Source organism: Heteronotia binoei, chromosome 2 (assembly GCF_032191835.1).
Source record: "Heteronotia binoei isolate CCM8104 ecotype False Entrance Well chromosome 2, APGP_CSIRO_Hbin_v1, whole genome shotgun sequence".
NCBI lineage: Eukaryota > Metazoa > Chordata > Lepidosauria > Squamata > Gekkonidae > Heteronotia > Heteronotia binoei.
This window is the reverse complement of record NC_083224.1, coordinates 142,794,099-142,808,121: the sequence shown is the minus strand read 5'-3', so window position 1 is coordinate 142,808,121 and position 14,023 is coordinate 142,794,099. Positions and strand designations below refer to the sequence as shown.

At 42.8% G+C, this 14,023-nt stretch overlaps 1 protein-coding gene across 1 annotated transcript in view; it reads right to left on the bottom strand.

Annotated features, from left to right (window-relative positions):
* Positions 1 to 14,023, bottom strand: part of LOC132566773 (calcium-activated chloride channel regulator 1-like) — a 57,637-nt gene that overhangs the window by 19,561 nt on the left and 24,053 nt on the right. The window contains exons 8-11 of the mRNA XM_060232152.1: positions 10,871 to 11,048; positions 9,254 to 9,360; positions 6,016 to 6,246; positions 3,766 to 4,033 (exon numbers count right to left, since the gene is read on the bottom strand). Coding sequence (XP_060088135.1) covers positions 3,766 to 4,033; positions 6,016 to 6,246; positions 9,254 to 9,360; positions 10,871 to 11,048 — 784 coding nt within the window. The remainder of the gene's footprint in view (positions 1 to 3,765; positions 4,034 to 6,015; positions 6,247 to 9,253; positions 9,361 to 10,870; positions 11,049 to 14,023) is intronic.

The window sequence follows — 14,023 nt, the reverse complement described above, 5'->3', positions numbered from 1 at the left end:
TTCCATCTCCTTGTCCATTTAATAGTATGTGCAGCTACATAACAATCCCTGGATATCCTCCACCACCTATTTTTCTACAAACGACCCCTGATGTCTTTAATTATGTTTGTATATGTCCTTTCTAAAGTGTGTATCTCTGGTACCTCATGACCTTATGACACTCATGACCCAGCCCCACAAAGTTGCATTTATGTTAGATTCAGCCCTCATAAAAATTGTGTTCGACACCTCTGCTTTAATGTATTAATGTTTGTGTCCATTGCTATTTGTTGCAATGATAACCACTACAGCAGGTCTGGACAAACCACCAAGTTGGATGCACACTAAAATGTGTTAAGGGCTGGCAATGTTTAGACAAACAATGTTTCTACTAGGCATTTTACAGGTGAAGAATATTGTCCAACAAAGTAAGTTAATGGCACCAGAAAGGACAGTGAATATATGCTGTCAGGCAGTGCCCATATTGGGTTGAACTCCTGGGTCCCCTCTAGCATCATTTTTCAGGGAGATTCAACAGCCTCTGTACCTAGAGAGGATGGGGTTAAGTTCACCAGGGAGCTCTCTCCAGCTCCGGGTCTCTCCACTGCACTGCTGGGGCTGTTGATGGGTTCCCTCCTTGCATTATGGTTGCCCTTGCTGGGATTGCCTCTGCCACCCAGTCCAGCAGCATGCAGGGACCAATGATGTTAGGCCATTTGAGCAGCTCTGTTGCCCCCTCCCCAAACCATGAATACAAGGATGATGTTTTCATCCCTGGGCACATGTTAGAGAATTCTTAAGGACAAATAACAATTAAGTAATTAGAAGTCTCTTACTACTGTTATTTCTCCTTAAGAGAAATAGCCTTTGATCATATCCAGTGTGCTTTCCCCTCCTCATAGAACAATGACAGGCTCCCTGCCAATACACATGTGTGTACACTCACACAGACGTGCACACTTAGAAAGTAGTAAAGCAGGGGTGTTGGACATCCAGTTCGGGGGCCGAATCAGACCCCCAGAGGACTCCTATCAGGCCCCCGAGAAATTGGCTGTAATCTGCTTCCTTTTCCCTCTTTCTTGCTTCCTTCTGCATAAGAGCTTGCTTTGCTACAAAGCAAAACCTCTATTTTCTCCATTGGCTGAGGCTCCTCCCTTGGAGAGGAAGGGGGCAAGGAATAGCTTGCTTTGCCAGGCTCTCTCAATTGCACAGCAGAGCTACTGAGCCAAGCCTCGCTTCCTTCTATTGGCTGAGGCTCCTTCCCTCCTCATCCCCTGGGGAAGGAAGGAAAGAGCCAGAGCTTCCTTTTCCCAGTTCCCTGCACCTTATGGAAGAAATACAAAGAAAGCACCTTTAAAACCAATGAGTGCTAACATATTAAGCATGTTTTAAGTTTTTAAAAATATATATTTGTGTCATCTGTGTTCTTTATAAAATTTATATGTCTGCTACCTAATCTTAAATAGGCACACACATGGCCCAGGCCAGCATGGCTCAGCCCAACCCAACATGGCCCGGCCCTTCACAGTCTCATTTATGTCAGATCCGGCCCTCATAACAAATGAGTTTGACACCCCTGAAGTAAAGATTATAGAGCAATGGTATGCCATACACAGAGATTAATGCCACATAACCTTTCTCTTTAGAAATGAAGCAGTGGCCCTGCCTCCATTGCCACAAGTAAGTACCAGAAAATGCATACAATTTGTTTCAAACCCAAGAAATGTCTTGTACTCCCCCTCCCACTTGCCCTCTCAGTAACTCTTCACAAAGATGGCTTATTTTGTCATGTTTGTCTCCCTTTTTTTCTCAGAACCAAGCTTTCTGCCTTCCACCTCCCTCCTTGTCCCTTTCCAAGCAAGAGCCCAGTATTCTTTTTTCTGTACCATACCTGAATCCTATAACACAGGAAAAACTGAATCTGAGAATATACAGCATAGTATTCCCTTACCATTGGATAACTGCAGTCTCCTGCTTCCTTGAACACTTTCCTGAAATTCAGCAGGTTAGCTCTGAGCACAGGAACTTAGCTCAGGGTTTTCACTACACATGCTAAGCTCACATAATTTCTCTTCCCAAAACATCTATCTCTGGTTTCCTTTCCTACCACCACTTTCCTTTCTTCCAGCAGCTCAGTCTACAAAATGAAGGTGTATGTTTACCAGCACAGTGAAACAAATGTTGAGGGTTTTACACTAATCCTTGTCTGAAATAGCTTATCAATGAATTAAATGAATGGAATGAAGTGCTATATGAAGTATTTCCCTTGAGGTCTAGGTTTAGGAATACGTTTGTATAAAGAAAGATATGAAAGGGAAAAAATCCCCCCAAAGTAAGTCTTGAGTTCCCATGCTGTGTACTAGCAGAAAAGGGAGTGGAACGGTAAGAAACTACTAGAACTTTGAAGGCTTGCTCCTGTAGTGGCAAATAATTATGTTTCTCATTACATCAGGGATGGAGAACCTCCAACCTGCAGGTCCTTGGTTCAGCCTGTGGCCACCCTCCCTGGGGCTGGCTGGCCGGCGGGGATCAATGGACTGGGCTGCGCTGCAGGGAGGCCTCCCTGTGGCTGGCGGGAATCGACGGCTGGGGCACACAGCATGGTGGCCTCCCCGAGGGAGGGAAAGAATCAGAGCTTCCTTTGCCCAGTTCCCTGGGGCCAGCTGGCCAGTGGGAATTGATGGGCCAGATCACGCTGCGCAATAGCTTTCCCAGGGCCGACTGGCCGTGGGGATTGATGCGCCACGCGGCAGCCTCCCCGGGGCCAGCAGAGATCAACGGGCCATGCCCCACTGCACAGCGGCCTCCCCGGGGAAGAAGGGAAAGAGTCAAAGCTTCCTTTGCCCAGTTCTCCAGGGCCCAGGATCGATGGGCTGCGCTATGTGGTGGCCTCCCCAGGCCCAGTGGGCCAGCTGGCCCAGGCCATGCGGGGGCTTCCCCAGAGCTGACTGGCCAGCGGATATCACTGGGCTGGGCGATGGCCTCCCCATGTGGCCAGCGGGGGTTGCTGGGCTGGACCACGCTGCATAGAGGCCTTCCCAGGGCTGGCTGGCTGGTAGGGGTCATCCTGCACAGCTGGGCCTCCCTGGATCGCTGCAGGGCCTGAAAGAGTCACTGTGGCAGTTCAAGTAAGTTTCCCCCCTCTTTTTTATTTCTCTTTCTTTCTCTTTCTCCCCCCCCCTTTTTGTTCCCCTTTCTTCCCCCCATTTATTTCCCTTTTTCCCATTTCTTCTCCACATTTCTCTCTCTCTCTCTCCTGAATGGTGGGTGTTGTGAAGGATGGCTGGTGAGGGATTTGGGTGCCTTGGGTCTGGTGGGAGCAGCTGCAGTTTCTGCAAGGAGGGAGGGAAGGGTGGCAGTGGTAAGGGGTGGGAGCCTGCTACCACCAGTTCAACGCACACTTGATTATCCCAGATGGTGTGGCCTAATATGTTAATGAGTTCCTGCTGGCCCGCGAATGATGTTATAAATTTCTAAATGGCCCTTGGCAGAAAAAAGGTTCCCCACTTCTGCATTACATAGAATGCCAGTAAGTACTCAGTATAAAGCAACTTCATATTTATTTATGTAGTTCATTCATAGCCCATCTTAGTGTAGAATGCAAAATATAAAAACAATTCAATCAGATAGCATAAGGCATTCAAAAAGCAATGCAACAGGATTAGCATTACAAAATTAGATGACAATGCAAACTAAAAGTCTTAAAAGATGACTTATCATAATGCAAAATGCATAAAGCAACATTCTAAAGTATATGATATAGTGAATATTTCAAAGTGTACTTACCTGAACCAGTGTCATAAAGTTCTAGCTCTACAGCAGCTCCAGATGCTGGTTCAACAGTGGCTGTGACATTTGCACCAATAATAGGCAAAAATCCCTGACTCACTTCTGCATAAATGATCATTGGATTAGGGTAGTTATTGGTAACTTTATTCAAATAGGACTGCACAGTCACTGGGGGCACCGTCAGAGATGCGGCTCGAGTGGTGACTGTCATTGATAAGACTTGAGTTCTTTCTGTGTTGTTAATTTTATAAATCCAGTCTCCTGCCTGCAAATCAAAGTTTTGCAATCACATAGTCAATTTCTAAAACATTATTGTTCTAAATTCAGCTTGGTTTTTTGTGGGGGTTTTTTGCATACTGTGTTTGACAAGAATGTGGTCATGGTTTTTTTAAAAGGCACTAAAGCAATAGGAAGGGTACAGGACAAAATAGTGAATGAAAGCTTGATTCTCAATAGAAGGATGGTATTCCTTTATCTACATTGAAATTCAGCTCTAGGATCTGTTTCCACCTGATCTTTATCCTCTGAATAAAAATTAGAACATAATAAACATTAGAACATAAGAGAAGCCATGTTGGATCAGGGCAATTGACATCATTCTCATTCTGAAGTCCTCAATTATTGTTGAGGACTGTCAGGCGAAATTTTAGCCAGTGAATTTTTTTCATCATGGAGATACTAAAAATAGGAAAAGTTGTGCCTACTGTATTTATACATGTCAGGTGGCTGTTGAGAACACAAAATGTCTCTCAGAAGAAGAAGATATTGGATTTATATCCCACCCTCCTCTCCGAAGAGTCTCAGATCTCCTTAACCTCCTCCCTCACAATCTCACAATCTCCTTAACCTTCCTCCCCCACAAAAGACACCCTGTGAGGTGGGTGGGGCTGGAGAGGGGTCTCACAGCAGCTGCTCTTTCAAGGACAACCTCTGGCAGAGCTATGGCTGACCCAAGGCCATGCTAGCAGGTGCAAGTGGAGGAGTGGGGAATCAAACCCAGTTCTCCCAGATAAGAGTCCAGACACTTAACCACTACACCATACTGGCTCTTCCAAGTTATAATTAAATTATCTCTCTCTATCTCACAAAACTGTTGGGAGGATAAACAAAATAACCCCTGAACTTCTTACAAATGTGATAGATAGAACAAGTTAGTGGGCTGCTCACCTGTCTTTCCATGCTGTGAGGCACACCAGTGTGCCATGAGAAATAAATACAATAATTAAAGTTCATGGCAAGCTCCAAGTCTTACAGAACTTCCTCCTGCACTTCTATATGATATACCACTCTAGGAACTGAATTCTCAGTAGGAAACTCCAGGGATTTGTCTGGTAAAATGTCCTTATGACAGCCATGAGGATGTTACAATGTGAGAATTAGCCCTTTAGCTGGGTGAAGTTTGGGAAGAACAATACTAGGCATTTCATGAATGTTGTGAGCAACTTTAAGTAGTCTTCCTTTTTCAATATGAATTAAGTGACCACTAGCATAAAAGGGAGCATGTGACCACCCTGGATGGAGATAAGCTTTAGGAGAGTTGGCAGAGACTCAGGCAGCTGCTTTGATAGCACTCCAGCATACTTCTGAAACCAAACTCATGAACAGCTATAGTGCATAGCCCCAGTTCAGGGGAAAGAGTAATTAGAACTGTAATGATTCAGCTAGGGCTCTGGTTACCACTAATGTCATCCTAAACAGAGTTACAGACTTCTAAATCAATTGAACTCAATGGGCATGGAAGACTGTAATTTAGGATTTGACTTTTAATGACTTCAATGAAATCTCAGAGGCACACTTGGTGGAGCTGCTACTCCCTACATACATAATCTAGACTATGACTTTAGCTGCAGAAAACTTTATTGGGAAAGCTACTATTCCATTTGCTCACCAAGGTAGATTTGCCTATTCTCTCAAAGGAAGAAGAATATCTGTTCTTTACTATCTCTGTAGGGCTGTAAAGAGAACCCATGCAACTTCCTCCCAATGGGAGCTGGCTTCCCTCCCTACTTGCATTCTGGCATTGGATACGCACTCTTTGAGATGCCCAGAGAGAGATGCTGTTCCTGTTCTGGCTTTTGATCTGTCAGATTATTTTGTTTTTCTTGCCCGATTCTGTTACTGTTTGCACTTCTGTAGTTTTAATCATTATGGCTCGTTTTTACTTTTTGAGAGCCTCTTGTGGATTTGATAAACTGAAATATGAGGCTGAAATATTTCAAGCACAAAATTTTAAAGCTCAGGTTTTACCTCTGCAGTTCCATTGATCCTGAGTAGAGCCATATGGCGATTGGTATTATCAGTTACAAAGTCTTCTTGACTGTACTTTATCCCTTTTGGATCAGTCAGGAATATTCCAGGTGGGTACACGCTGACACTCCAGGTGATTGTGAAGTATGTGTCATTTCCCACGGTTTTATCAATGGATACAATACCATCCAGGCACTCAAAGGGACTGAGGTTCTGACTTTTGCTTTCAAGCTGTTGGAAAATTAGAAAAGTATTATGATATAGCACTGATAAGGTTAATTTCATTTCTTAAAGGGTAAAAAAGTACACTGCATAGGAAGTCTCTTCACAGTGAATGGTTGTGGTGGAAGACAAATACGGTACTTAATGCTCTAGCAAGTATCAATGCTGCTACCTCCAAGGAAGCATGAGAACACTGATTTGGGACCCTGTAACTTCTCATAGCTGAACACATGAAGCTAGGTCAAAGGGAAGCAATATTTAACAGACAGGAATAATTGCAGCTGCACCATAACAACAGTGCACATAAGCCGCTATATTCTGCACCACTCAAAATGGATCTCATGACCGGGGACGGGGATGGGTAGCAGAAATGCACAGGAATGCAGTTCCGGCTGGCTTGGTGTCACAGGGTGTGGCCTAATATGTAAATGAGTTTTCTACATAAAAGCCCTGTGTTAAATAATGGTGATGTCGGGGGTGTGGTCTAGTATGCAAATGAGTTCCTGCTGGGCTTTTTCTACCAAAAAAGTCCTGATCATGACCAGTCTTCTTCAGCACTAAATGCATAGTCAGCTGGAGGAAAAGATACAATCTGTCAGTATGTTTCAATTGGACATTAATAAGAGGTATTATTTCATTTATGAGATATCTGATAAAAATCATATGTACATAGCTTGAACCAGGGTTTTTTTTTTTGCATATTAGACCACGCACCCCTGATATAGCCAATCCTCCAAGAGCTTACAGCTTACAGTAGGCCCTGTAAGAAGAGCCCTGTAAGCTCTTGGAGGATTGGCTACATAAGAGGGGTGCAGTCTAATATGCAAAGGAGCTCCTGCTACAGAAAAAAGCCTTGGCTTGAACAAATTCTGACCACGTGAAATCAGTCATCAGCAATAAAAGGCTGAAAATGAAAGCAAAAGAATCAAATCAGTAGTCATTGTAATATGGGAGTCTGTAGTTATAAGAACACTTTCCAGGGAGTAAGCCCCATTGAATAAAATGAGACTTTCTTCTAAATAGGCTGCTTTAGGATTGCTCTTATCAAGACTATACCTTTTCTAAATGAATATGCGAAAGATGGGAAGTGCAACAAAACTACTTCCTGCATTCTCAGGAACAATATAAAATCTCTCATAAATGAGACTGCAGAAGCTGTGTTGTATGTGCCACTCAGGAAATACCTGGGGACTTTGGGGGTGAAGTCAGGAAACTTTAGAGGTGGAGCCAGGAGCAAGGTTGTGACAAGAATAATTGAACTCCAAAGGGAGTTCTGGCCATCACATTTAAGGGGACCATGTTCCCTTTAAAAGCCTTCCCTTCATTGGAAATAATGGAGAATGGGGTCTTTTGGGCTCATAGAATTGGACCCCGGTCCAATCTTTTTCAAACTTGGAGAGGCGTGTTTGAACAGAGGCACCAGATGCTATGTTGAAAATCTGGTGTCTCTACCTCAAAAAACAGCTGCCCGCAGAGCCCCAGAAACTCACAAGTAGTAGCATTACACCCTATGGGGACCAGTATACTCCATAGGGTATAATGGAGTGCCCAGTGGACATTCAATTCCTCACCCCACTTTCTGAAAGCCTTTAGGATTCCCAATCCCCAGGTCCCAGCGGGGGATTCCCCAGTTTTACAGGCTTCCCCCCACCCCCAGCCAGCTGGCCGGCAGGGGAAGCTCCTCCCCCAACAGCCACCATGTACCTCTAGATCTTGGGCAGGACCTGCAAACAGGTCCGGTTTTAAAATGTGTGTGTACCTTTAAATTGGAGCAGGAAGTACTTCATTGGGAAGAGTTAGAAACAGCAGACCTCATTAGAGTGCAGCCCCTGCATTTGTTTTGCTTTCGTTTCGGACAATGAGTGTGTGTGTAAAAGAGCAGAGTAGCCCCTGTACTTTCCAGACCTTGTTGTGGAGGCACCAAAGACTTCTGCTTTGTTCTGCTTCAGACCAACACAGCTGCCCACTTGCACCAGAAACAGTTAAGTGTGTGAGTGAGTGAGAGAGAGAAAACAGGGGGAGGGGAGGGAACTCTATTATTCCCTATGGAGACTTATTCTCATAGGAAATAATAGAGAATTGATCCATGGGTATCTGGGGCTCTTGGGGGGCTGTTTTTTGAGGTAGAGGCACCAGATTTGCAGCATAGCATCCAGTAATTCTCCCCAAAATACCCCCCAAGTTTCAATAAGATTGGACCAAGGGGTCCAATTCTATGAGCCCCCAAAGAAGGTGCCCCTATCCTTCATTATTTCCTATGGAGGGAAGGGATTTAAAAGATGTGTGGTCCCTTTAATTGTGATGGCCAGAACTCCCTTGAAGTTCAATTATGCTTGTCACACCCTTGCTCCTGGCTCTGCCTCTAATGTCTCCTGGCTCCACCCCCAAAGTCCCCAGATATTTCTTGAATTGGACTTGGCAACCCTAAAAGCCTTAAAGGGGGAGGGCCTCCAAACTGGGGAATCCCCTGCCCCAACTGGGAACTGGCAACCCAAGCACCATCACATCAGAATGTGCATGCATATAGTTGGATTAGACCAGTCAGTACATATCAAAATGTTGATGAAATACTGCCCCAGTTCAAGCAGAACGAAAACATCATTCATCTGTGTTTCATCTTTCCCGTGTAAATTTCTGGTAGCTCTCAGTTGTACAATATTAGCAAAACATCAATTGTTCTGAGTGATTACATTTTGTAAAGTACAACTGAAAAACTGAAGAGAAAATATGGCAATAGCATTTAACTAGCTGAAATCCCTGCCAAGGCACTTATGAAACTTGAGATATGGGAATTTCAGTGATTATCACATCACATCAACGTTATTTATTATGTTATTTTCTTATTGCTGTTTTATACTAGTTTTGTTTGTTTCATTGCATTATTAACAGTCTGGCAATCTGAATATTTTAACATTTTGAAAAAACAGCCACTGGAGATGCCTCAGTTAGACTTAAAATGGTACTTCAATTCATATTATGGCCCTCTGCTTGTTTCCAAATCTTTTGACATTCAGACCTGAATAGCTTGCTGTGAGATATTTCCATCCCTTGAAGAAATTCCAGTGAAAGCTTCTATAAGACTGTTGGAATCCAAGCTATCAGTGGCAGAAAATCTCAAACCTCCTGAAATAGGGTTGTAAGAAAAAGAATAACTTTTCAAGAAAAACTGACATTATTTTTGAACTACTGGAATAACTGTGGAATAAATATATTTTCCATTGTGTTACTTTACATGGAGCAAATGGCTTTATTATAAAAATACTATTGTTTACATATAATTTTGTCCTTTTCATAGGCTGCGATCAGATGGGCAGTTTGGCTCAATATAGTTGCTGTTCCCTTCCGGATTAAACGGGCTCATTCATACAGCCACATCTGCCACCTGTTCCCTAGTTGTACTCATCCCATCGTAAGATGAGTACGCACACACACCTAAGAATTCTTTAAAGTCAAATTCTTTTTTTTAAAGAAGACCAGACCATAGTTGATGTGCAGCACTAATCTGAACAGTCAACAGGCCCGTAGCTACAGTGGGGCCCAGGAGAGGCCAGGCCCATCCTTTTAACCCCCTCTTCCAACTGTATGGCCCCTTCATTGCAGGGCCCCCAATCTGTACCCTTTGCTCACCGCCACTCGGAACAAGTAGTAGCATTGATGATGGTCTTTTCACTTTTTCTTCTCCCCTTCCCTAACACAGCCTGCAGAGTAAAGTAGTGGAGGGAGAGAGTCAAGAGGTCTCTGTCTCTCTCAGAGAGGAGAGGGGCACATAAGAAAGGGGTGGGGGGAGCAGAGCTGTTATGACTGTCCAGGCAAGGGAGGGTTTGCTTGTGGAACTCAAGGCAGCTTACAGTGCTGAGGCCAACAAACTGGGTGCCCCCAGCCCCCCCCCCCCAAAGAACAAATCCTGCTGTGGGCCCCACCGAACATGAAATCCTAGCTATGGCCCTGACAGTCAACCATGGAAGAAGCGCACAGTGAGGCCAGATGAAGGTGGGAGTCTGATAAAAAAAATCTCCATCACAAAATGTGATGGAGTAAATAGCGGCTAAACCAAACTGTGCCACCCTTCCTGCCTGACTGCAGTTATGTTCTATATGGAATACTCTGAGGGAAAACAACAAACTTCAGGGTATGTACTACAAGCTTCAGGGTATGTATTACCAGCTAATCCAATGATTGTCTTGTTAATGTTACTAAAGGATGCAAATATTTAATTATATATATATATTAGCCATTGCTTAAATAATAGTTGCCCTGAGATGAAGGAAACAAGAAACTTCATAAGAACTGAAAGATCTCTGTTACTTTTATTTAGTACAATATTCTTTTCCAAACAACTGCTAGTTAGATGTTTCGGGAAATTCGCAAGATAATAAAGGTGAAGTCATCCTTCTGTCTATTGTCTCTGTCATCTGGAATATATTGCCTCCAAGCATGGACATTGCACTAAGATATCCTGGCTGACAGGAGAAGAATGGGTAGGAAGCCCTCTGGATGAATGAGAAAATATGTGTCAAGGCCCAGGGTATGTTTTGGCAGGCTGGGTGGGATTTGTAGAACTCCCTCCTAGAGGCATCAACTATCACTGTGCAGCACTGAAATAAATCTCATAAAATTTGTATGTCTTGCTTACCTGTCTTGTTTGCCAACATTTCTAGTTCTTTTGCAGCATTTGGTCCTAAGGCAATGGTATGAATTATTGAGCCACTATTTTCAACTTCACCAAAGCAAGAACTTACAGTTGAATCTTCTCCATCTGTTAACAGTATAATTTCACAGCCCTTGGTACTTGCGTAATTTTGTAAAAAAACCTGAATTGAAAAGAACATTTTAAATTCACCATTATTTCTAAATAGCACCATTGTGATTGTACTTTAATGATTTTAGTAATTTTAGAATTGTATTGTTTTCGGATGCTATTCGATTGTTAGCCACCCTGAGTCCATTCAGGAAAGGGCGGGGTAAAAATATAAGGTAAATAAATAAATCTAACAGCAACAGAACAAGTATCATAGAAATCACTGAATGTGTTTGGAGTTGAGATGAAAGAGAACATTCCTATGAACCTCAGCAAGCAAGAGCTTGGAGGCACGAACTATGACTTCATTGACTTTCCTATAAGAGAAGGTGAATCTGCTGCAAAGGGTGCAAAATGTTTTATTGAAGTAAAGGAAACTGCACAGTATGTTACTTCTCTAAAGTTTCATCAAAGATTACTGGCAAATCAGGCAGCTTTTCAAATAAGCTGTCAAAGACTACAGTGATTGCTCTTGTCTGCTATAATGGCCATATCATGGTGGTGAACTCCCCTGGAACTTCAGTATGTTGTAATTGATGCCAGACCTTGTGCAAGAAAAACAGAAGGCATGCAGCTGCCATACCACTACACTATCTTGGATTATGCAGTGATGTACTAGAGCTCTTTCCAGTCAAGCTTTCTTACTTTTCTTCCCCCCAATGCCAAAAGAGAACACAGATACAGTGAACATAGCTCTTCAACACTATGGAAATGGCCAGTCTCCATTTTCTTTCAACTAGATAGAAAAGGTACACTTGCTGTAACTGTAATACTTAAATTCCTCTTAGAACATATGGTTAATTGCACTTTACATTATTATAAGTTGAAATGTTAAAGGCCCAAATACCAAGGACTGGACATTATTGTCTTGGTAACTTCTGCATGGATGAGTTTCAAGCAATGTTGAAGGGATTTTGTTCCAGAACATCTTATTGTGTGAGATGGTGATGTGGAGAGCAATCTTGATCCCCATCAGTGCTGTGGCGGCACGTTAAAGGGATAATTATGCAGCAGCCAAAACAGAGAATCACAGAGTTGGAAGGGGTCATACAGGCCATCTAGTACAACCCCCTGCTCAATGTAGGATCAGCCTAGAGCATCCCTGACAAGTGTTTGTTCAGCAACTGCTTAAAGGCTGCTGGTGAGGGAAAGCTCATCACCTCCCTTGGTAGCTGATTCCACTGTTGAACAACTCTTGCAGTAAAAAAGTTTTTCCTAATATCCAACTGGTACCTTCCCACCCTTCATTTAAACCCATTACTGTGAGTCCTATCCTCTGCTGCCAACAGGAACAGCTCCCTGCCCTCCTCTAAATGACAGCCCTTCAAGTTCTTAAAACATACAGCTCAGGGGCCAAATCAGGCCCCCGGAAGACTCCTATCAGACCCCTGAGCAACTGGCTGTCATTTGCTTCCTTCTCCCTGTCTCTTGCTTACTTCTGCATCACAGCTTGCTTTGCCAGGTGTGTTCAGTCACACAGGAGCTACAGAGGAAGCGGGGAGGCAGAGCTTGCTCTGCCAGGCTCTCTCAATCACACAGCAGACCTACTGAGCCAAGCCTCTCTTCTGTCTATTGGCTGAGGCACCTCCCCTTCCTTGTCTCCTGAGGAAGAGAAAGAGCCAGAGCTTCCTTTGCCCAGTTCCTTGGATCCCATGGGAGAAATACAAAGAAAGCACTTTTTATTTTTTATTTTATTTATTTATTTTATCAGATTTATATCCCACCCTCCCCTAACGGGCTCAGGGCGGCTTTTTAAGACTGAGTGCTAATTTTTAAGCATGTTTTATTTTTATTTTTATATATATATATATATATATATATATATATATATATATATATATATATATATATATATATATATATTTAATTGTGTTTGTGTCCTTTATAAAGTTTATATCTCTGCTACCTAATCTTAAATAGGTACACACATGGCCCAACCCAGCAAGGTCTCATTTATGTCAGATCCGGCCCTCATAACAAATGAGTTTGACACCCCTGACTTAAAGAGAGCAATCATGTTGCCCCTCAACCTTCTCTTCTGAAGACTGAACAGTTCCAGCTGGCTTGGCATCAGAGGGTGTGGCCTAATATGCAGATGAATTCCTGCTGGGCTTTTTCTACAAAACAAGTTCTGATATACTGTTATAAAACTTAGCTTCCTATGCAGTTTCACTCCTGGGCCTCAGGACTGTGCTGAAAATAAACAAGCTGAATTGTAAGGTTCACTGGCACTGTCCTATTGAATTCAACAAAACCAGTGTTTATCTGTGTTTGGGGAGGCTGCTCTATAAAAGAAATTTTCCATTCCTCATGCTAAATCTAAGATTGAATTATGTTAGGGTTTTGGGAACTGTGAATCTGAATTTTTAAAAGGTTTGCTTCCAATTTATTTTATTCTTTGTAAAGCCACCAGCCCAATGCAAGTGCTCTGACTCTCCCTTGGGCCTGTTCAGGACTGCTAGTCATGGTTCAGCACCAGTAGTCCAATCCTGCTCCATTCATTGATAAAAACGAATGCTATACTGTTGCAGTATGGCATATTTACTACCTTTATCAAACAAGGGGATATGTCCTACAGCACTGGTTTTTGAAGTGAAAAGGATCAGATGATGGCAATTCACTGCTGAAGGAGGTGACAACTCTTGCCCTTTAAAAAAGGATTTACACAAATATCCCTGCAGTTAATTACTATAACAGAATGTTCACCTTATCAATGTATCTTATGTAAAGTGACCTGCAGAAGGTGCAGATACTTTACCTTGTTTATTTTATTTATTTGCCTTAAATTTCTCTCCTGCCCTCTCTGCGAGCGGACTCAGGGCGGCTAACAACATTTATATTTACAATTTAAAAACCAATAAAATACAGTTACAATTTAAAACCATTATGTAGTGCTATACCTCTTCAATATAAGCAGAATAGGGATGGAATGCTTAACTCCTAATAGGACTGGAAATAGTACTCCAGATCATTGTTATAACATTTCAT